The sequence below is a fragment of the Solanum tuberosum genome, unplaced genomic scaffold (genome assembly GCF_000226075.1).
Source record: "Solanum tuberosum cultivar DM 1-3 516 R44 unplaced genomic scaffold, SolTub_3.0 contig00022, whole genome shotgun sequence".
Taxonomy (NCBI): Eukaryota; Viridiplantae; Streptophyta; class Magnoliopsida; order Solanales; family Solanaceae; genus Solanum; species Solanum tuberosum.
In genome coordinates, this window is record NW_006240144.1 from 3,279 (window position 1) to 11,261 (window position 7,983).

The window sequence follows — 7,983 nt, forward strand, 5'->3', positions numbered from 1 at the left end:
TTAGTTATTTTTAAGTATAAAATTATCCGCGCAACGCGTGGGCACATATACTAGTTATAATAAAGCTTAAATCAAAATTAAATTAATACTAATGCAAAAAGAAAATCAATTTGATTGAGAATGACAATAATATTGAATATTTGTTCTTTAGTTTAGAATAGGTTTAGACAATTAAAATACATAATCTAATTTTAATTTCCTTTAATATTTAGTCATGTAGCCAATACTTATTAAATTTATTTTAGCATGATTTAGTATTTTTGAATTGTGATCATTTTCATTATGACTTATTAATTTGTAATATTTGTTTTACGCGATTTCATTATTTTTTTTTTGTTGGATTTTTTAGTATCATTAATCATATCATATTTTGTGTTATTGTCTTAAGAAACACCTTAGATAGTTGTATTTTGGTAGGACTAAAGAAATATTTGAAGTACAAGTAAATTATATGTTTGTATGAACACTTTACCGGAAAAATCCGAAAATCCAAAAAACCTGAAAAAACCCGAGTTTTATTAGTTTGGTTTAGTTTATAAATTCAAAAATCCGACACAAATAGTTTGATTTGATATTTGTAAAACCTGAACCAATCCAGTCATGTACACCCCTATTTCAAATAATACATACTTCTCATAAGAATATGAATCTAATAACATTTATATTGCTATATTTATCATCAAATAAAAAAGTCCACCCCAACCCTAGAAGTCAAATCTGAAATATTATGTTCGCTCATAATAAAATAAACTCACACGTCGAATTTCAGCTACTGAAACAATGCTCTAAATTTGACTTGTATTTTTCGTCATCCCACTTCAGGCGGTTCCACCATTCTGATTTTCCTCTTATTTCTTTGATTTTGTTGGAGGTTTGAATAGAGAGAGGCAACTTCCTTATTCCATTGCATCCGATCACCTTAAGTTCCTCCAGGTGTTCCCACATACTCTCTGGCTCCCCAAACGTTCTTGAGCCGTCTTGTGCCAGTAACTTTGTCAGCCGATAACAAGAGGAAAGTGAAATTTCTTCCAAGTGCCTGGGTACAGAAAAAGCTCCACCAACATTAAAAAGACATGTTAAATTATCACAACTGAATACATCCAGTTTGCGTAATTTAGAAAATCTTAGACCCAGAAAATGACCGAAATCAGAAACACTCTTTAAATTATGTACAGAAGAGAGAATGAGAATTTCCAGATTTGGCAAAGGATCATCAAACTGTCCACTTCCTTCTATCGATGGTCCAAAATCACAAGAGCAGCGCTTTATGTTTAGTGATTTTAATCCATCAAAACTGTTGTTCCGAATGAACTTCGTGAGGCCCATGCATTCTTCCAAGTACAAATCTGAAGCAAACTGCAACAAGCTTGAGAGCGAGTCTTTGTTATTGAAAATGTCAAAATGTGAGAGGCATATCGCCCTTGTTGACTTGTTGTATGGTACCTCTTCAGGAGTTTTAGTATTCCCAACTGTAATGTGAAATGTTTTCAATCTTTTCATCCAGGTGTGGTCACTTTTCAAAATTGAAATTGATGAGCTATCCAAGTAAATAAAAAGTGATGTCAGATTGGGTAGATGTGATATCTCATCAAAAGAAGTTGCTTCAACAACATCTCTACGTCTTGTCAATGGATGAAGTAGCTCAAGAAATAGAACTCTTCCTGCAACATCTCTACGTCTTATGGGTAGATGTAACATTTCAAGCCTTTGTAACTCGTAGGAAACCCCAGGTCGATTCTCTTCATAAACTTACCTAAAGGCATATTTAATAGCCTCAGATTTGTCAACTTGTCCATTCCTTCCGGCAGGCAATGTAACCTTGTGTTATCACAATCAAGCAATTGCAAATTGCAAAGATTACCAATAGATGGTAACATTTCCAACATGCGGCAATTTTGTAGTATTAGAGCACGTAGCTGACGTAACTCGTTGACGGAACAAGGCAGTGCTCTAATACGAGTATAACTCAGGTTCAGAACTCTTAGAACTGGAAATGACAAAAAGAATTTATCGGGAATTTTCACAAGGGATTCATTGCGTTGCAAAAGTAAAGATGTTGTCTTTGGGCATTCCGTGAAGTTATCAGGTAGATATTGAATTCCTTGGGTTATGAAAGATAATCTCTTGACAGAAGCTGACACTACTTCAACATGTGAAATGTCAGTTAACCCAAAGGAATCATCAATCCATTTAGCAACATCACGAACCACATCATGCATCTTCACACAATCCATCTTATGGGCTTCTTCTAGTAAGCAGACATTTTTTAGATCCTCAATAATTGTGATTCCCCTGTTGTAAGCTTTTTCATATGTGTCATGTTCACCAAGGAACCCCTCTGCCCACCAGCAATGTATGAGATCATTTGTTGGAATAGACGCTGGATATAAGGAGCAATACAAGAAACAACTTTGAATGTCACTTCTCCTTTTGTTCCTATTGCTTCTTTGCTCTAAAGAATCAAAACTCCATTTGATGACCTGGTAAACCTTATCTCCTGTGTCTTTGTCATTAGGTTCAGACATTCTAAGTGATTCCAAAGCATCTTCCCATTCCTCGACCATGTTCTTCCCTCTCATAGATGCTCCAATAATAGTGATTGCTAAAGGTAAACCACCACACTCTTTTGCAATACCCATTGCTGATGGCTGAATATCCACCCGATTGGCAACGTCTCCCGCATTTTCAATAAACAGATGCCAAGATTCATCTTCATCCAATGTGAAAATATTCATTATGGTGTGTGTTTTCATTCCCTCACAAACCTTCCGTTTACGAGAAGTAATAATAACATTGCTTCCTGCGTGATCTTTGGGTTGGGGCACACCTACATGATCCAAATCTATAGCTTCCCAAACATCATCTAGTATCACAAGGAAACTCTTTTCCTGCTTAAGCCTTTGATAGATTTTGCTGGCATTGCTTTCTTCACTTCCCTGATCAGTATTTACCTCTAGGCTTAATCTGTCAGCAATTTGTGCTTGAACTTTTCTTATGTCTATTGGCGGTTTGGGTACTGTAACCCATATCACAACACCAAAAGACAGTTTAGACCTAATTGACACGTCAATCTGTTTAAGCTCATTGTTCAAATTCTTCACCAAAGTAGTTTTCCCAATTCCTCCTGCACCCCACACTCCGATGATGCCAACCTGACATACCCAAAAGAATAATTAACCCACAAGTGAAACATGCAACAATGGTTGGTAATATACAAGAAATTAGAGAAAGAAGGATTCTAGGAGGCTTTGTTTCAGCAATTGTCAAATTAAAAGATTAATTTCCACTTATTTATAATAGGAAAAAAATATACATAATATTATCTTATAGAGAAAATTTATTTTAAATATCTATTATAAAATATTTTTAATAAAAATTTTATTTTGTTAAATTAAAATGTACATATTCAAATTTTCAATCAATATTATACCTAGATGAATAAAAGAATAAATTAATATTGATATAATATTAATATAATGATTTAAATAAAATTTAAAATATCAAGCAAAATAAATTTAAAGAAATACATATATCCATATTTGAATATATATATATATATGTAATTATCATGCTGAAATTTAAAGAAATACATATATTTAGAAGAATAATATATTTAATAGGGCATGATTTGAAAAATATATAATAACTTTGTATATAGATTTAACTCTTTGAATTTTGATAATCTTATCACATATATAGATTATTTTAAAATTTACCTCTAATTTCAATTTATATTTGAGTAATATATATATAAAATCGATATTATGTTTGCTAGAATTCTCTTAAAAAATGGAGGGAAAAAAATTTAAAAAATTAGTTTCCTCATTCTTCTCTGGAAAATAGTGTAGTTATCTCCAAATATCAAGTATAAATTTGATATTTTTATGATTTACGTGGCCAAATTTTAAATTTTTTACGATTGTGTATCCTTTATCTTATACCAACAAGAAGTGTTATTTCTACATTCCTTCTTGAGTAGTTTCTTAAGATTAAAAAAAGAAATAAATAATTTAAAAGATTAAGCAATATAATTTTATGTGAGTAAGCCACACTAACGAATATTAAAACATAATTTAAAAAGATATTTTTTAATATTATAGCTTAGAATATAATTAAGTGTGATGTACACAAGTTACACACAAAATAATCATACAATGAATTCATGATCGTACTTTTTAAAAAAAATTCATATTAAAAAATATTTGAATTTGAACTAAAAAAAATTTAGAAATTGAACATACGCTAGGATCGAAATATTAGAAACACACCTTATCAGCTATCAAATTCTAAACAATTTAAGATTACTAATCTTAATTTAGTTGTAGTAATACCTCATCGTTTTCCAAGTGTTCGAGGATTTTGTCGAGATTCTTTCTTGCGGCTGGCTGGTCTTTTATTGATGGTCCTGGTAAGTGCTCAACTTTTTCCATACGGTAATTTTCTTCCATCAAATTGGATCCAAAGCTTTCTCCGCCATTTTTAAGACTGCAAAGTTTAACTTCGATATTATTCTGTGCTTGAGTCCAGACTTCAGAGCGGAGGCTGCAATTGGGACAACACCTATATGTAAGTGTCTTCGCTGCTGCAATGTTTTCTTGCATACTTTTCCATTCATTCTCCAGCTGGCAAACATCGTCGATCCACTTGATAACATCTGATTTTGGTTTATAGCCTTTTTCCTCAGCTTTTTCCACCTTTTCTTTCTTATCATCTCTTAACTCTTTTAGCGTCTCCATTTCCTTCGTTAAATTTTCAACATTTGATGAGAAATGGACAGTATTTTCAATATTAGGATAGATGCATTTACATACAAACTTTCCCACCTCAACAATAAAGCCACTTATAACATTAATAAGTATATCCATTGAACAATTCTTGAGGTAATGATGCTCTCTCAAACTGTTTGTTTAAGGCAGAAATTCAGAGAACTAAAAGAAAAAGGCAAACACAACTATTCGAGTAACTAGCAATGTAAAAATGTAAAGAGAAAATGGCTTCATATATAACCCAACATATTCCTTGTTATAAAAGTGGCTCATATATACTTTACTGTTACACAAATAACTCACATATACTCCTACCGTTACAATGACTTACATATACAAGTAAAAAAAATGATTTTTTATTTTTAAAAAACTAATGTACGGGTATATGATCCTTTTCACTCATATTTCTTTATTTATTTATTTCATTAGTTAGCGTAAAAATATGAGAGAAAAAGTGTGAATGAAAACACTATTCATTTCCCTTTTATTATGAAAATTTGTCTACCGGAAATTTTTAGTATACTTCCTCCGTCTCATACTTCCTCGGTCCCTAATTACTTGTCTATTTTTTCTTGTTTAGTTGTCCCTAATTATTGGTCCATTTTGACAAATCAAGAAAAAATAATTTTTTTTACCTATTGTACCCTTAATTAATTACTTTGAAAAAATCTTCGATTTTTAATTCATCTACTTCATAATTAATAGGGATAAAATGGTAAACTCACTATATCAATAATTATTTTCTTAATAGATATGTCAATTCAGAAGTGGACAAGTAATTACGGATAGAGAGAGTATTTGTCTATAATTCACATTACTAAAAATAGGTATCTTAATGATTTATCAATTTACAAAATCAAGATAGAATTAATTGCAATTTTTTTTAAACCTTTTTTGCTCTTACAATTAATTCTTTTTAAAAGTGTAAATAAATTTGTAAAATTTCAAAAAGTTTCTTAAGGGGTAAATAAGTAAAACTATTATTTTTATTTATAATTTCTTATAAAAACCTATAAAAGAGAAAGTGTGTAACTAATATAGAGCAAAAAGAGTAATAACATTATCCCTTAGGAAATGCTTATTTTTAGTCGGGAAAATTATGCAGAATAGCAAACATTTAGCCTATATTAGGTACTATAGCTATAGTTTAAGAAAATTGTAATTCGCGACTACAATTTTCCCAATTATTGTTATTCGTCTGATTTGTATAATTCGCTTGATTTGTATAAATCTAGAATTTGTGTAATTTGGTTCTTGATTGTATAAATCCAAAAATTTGTATATACTTAACCTAACTATTTGTATACGATTTATGAAAAATTCATCATAAATTACCATGTTTGTATATTGATAAGCGAAGTATACAAACAAAGTTCTAAATCTTTTTTGAATGTATAAATACAGAATTTGTATATACTTACGCTATTTGTATATTCACAAGAGAAATATACGAACATGCAGAAATATAAAAACCATACCCTTCATAGCAACAAAACTATATTTTGAAGCGCAATTATATTCAAAACTATAGCTATAGAGCCTTATTATATCTATTATGTTTGCTAATTCTAAATTTTTCTCTATTTAGTAAAGTTTCTTGATTTCATAAATGCCCATTTACTTAAATATGGGTAATTATGAAAGAAAATAATTAATATCTTCTTGTTTATACTCTTTTTATTTCATACTCCCTCCATTCCATATTAACTTAATTTTTGAGGTGTTTCACACCCTTTAAGAAAAGTAGATTAAGACATAAATTGAACCTAGTTTCCATTTACCCGTATTAATTATTGTCAAAGTTATGATTAAAATAACTAAATATTAATTAATCACTAATTCCCAAATACTAACTAATGAAAGCGTAAAAATTGGAAGAACACTCTAAAAAATAGTCTTGAAAAACTAGAACCAAATTAAGTTAATTTGAAAAAATGGAAAATGCCTCAAAAATTAACTTAATATGGAATGGAGGGAGTATTAATTATCCACATTATTATCGTATGCAAGGGAAGTCTCTTGATGCATTCAAGTGATTTAAATTCAAAAATTTAACGCCATTTTAGCTCAGGATATAGTTACATTATACACAAATTCATATGGAAATTTTCTTTCTGTATATATTATATTCTCCATATTGGGTGGTTACACCAAACAAACAAAAAAAATGTAAGACATGTGACTTTCATTCACACTATTTTTCGTAACCATGGTCTAAGTGATTTATTTATTCAATATGATTTTTAACTGTCAAGTTGAAATATTTTGATTTAATGTAAACACTAAATGCAAATAAGTTTGATTCTCTATTGTCAATCTATATTAAATGTTTTGACGGAAAATTCTTTTCACTCTCGAACTGAAACGGAAAGCTATTTTCAGAAAACATTTTCAAGAAAATGTTGAACTGAAACGGAAAGCTATTTTCAGAAAACATTTTCAAGAAAATGACTTCCGTCGTACCAAACAAACCAGAATGTGGAGCATTCCAAACGGCTTGAGATCCAACTACAACTAGACAGCATGCCGACCATAAATCCTAAAGTAGTGAAATTTCTTGTCGAGCAAGTTTTGAGCTGTTTACTATGGACCCTTTTACAACATGAGAAACCTCTTTCACAAATTTGAAGACAACATGGAAAATGAAGATTATGTGCTAAATTTAAGAATGTTTAATCGGCTCTGTTAGTTAGTTAGACATTTTATTTTACATACACATCAGGAATCGAAGAAGAAGAAATGGAAGTTCAGTTTTCTCTTTTCCAAAATTACGATTCGTTCATCTTCTTCACATGCTCTCATAGGTTATTAAATGATTATTTCTAAATCATTAATTTTCCCCTTTTCCGTTCGTACTATGTTAAACCAGCTGGCATGCACAAATACGAAGGAAAAAGAAGAAAAGGAAAGTCACTAGCAAGAGATAAAGATAATAAAGCAATATGTTTGTACTTTATTTAAAAAAGAGGCAGAATTATTGGAGTAACTAGCGATGTAATTCCAAAAGAGACGATTATGCAACACATCAGGGAGTAGGGACGGAGCTAGAATATAAATTATGAGTTCGGCTGAATCCAGTTACTTTGACTGAATCTCGTATTTAAATTAATACATATGTTGAATTTGTACAAATAATTAGTTTAGAACTCAATAACTTAAAAAAATTGATATTTCGAATCTTACTTTAAGCAACATGATTGAGAATAATTGAAGCCAT

The 7,983-nt window shown here is 30.3% G+C and overlaps 1 protein-coding gene across 1 annotated transcript; it reads right to left on the bottom strand.

The window, feature by feature from the left end:
* Positions 1–646: 646 nt before the first annotated feature.
* Positions 647–5,135, bottom strand: LOC102600038 (disease resistance protein At4g27190-like). The gene is made up of 2 exons (XM_015305822.1): positions 4,332–5,135; positions 647–3,152 (listed from the first exon to the last, which is right to left on the bottom strand). Exons 1-2 carry the CDS (start codon positions 4,863–4,865, stop codon positions 1,680–1,682), a joined length of 2,007 nt encoding a protein of 668 aa, XP_015161308.1. The 5' UTR covers positions 4,866–5,135; the 3' UTR covers positions 647–1,679.
* Between the last annotated feature and the right edge of the window lie 2,848 nt (positions 5,136–7,983).

Excerpts from the sequence above, each read along its gene's own strand:
- LOC102600038 (XM_015305822.1), bottom strand. The coding sequence starts at position 4,865 with ATGGATATACTTATTAATGTTATAAGTGGCTTTATTGTTGAGGTGGGA. Across the intron at positions 3,153-4,331 it reads AACACTTGGAAAACGATGAG|GTTGGCATCATCGGAGTGTG; the intron begins GTATTACTACAA and ends TGGGTATGTCAG.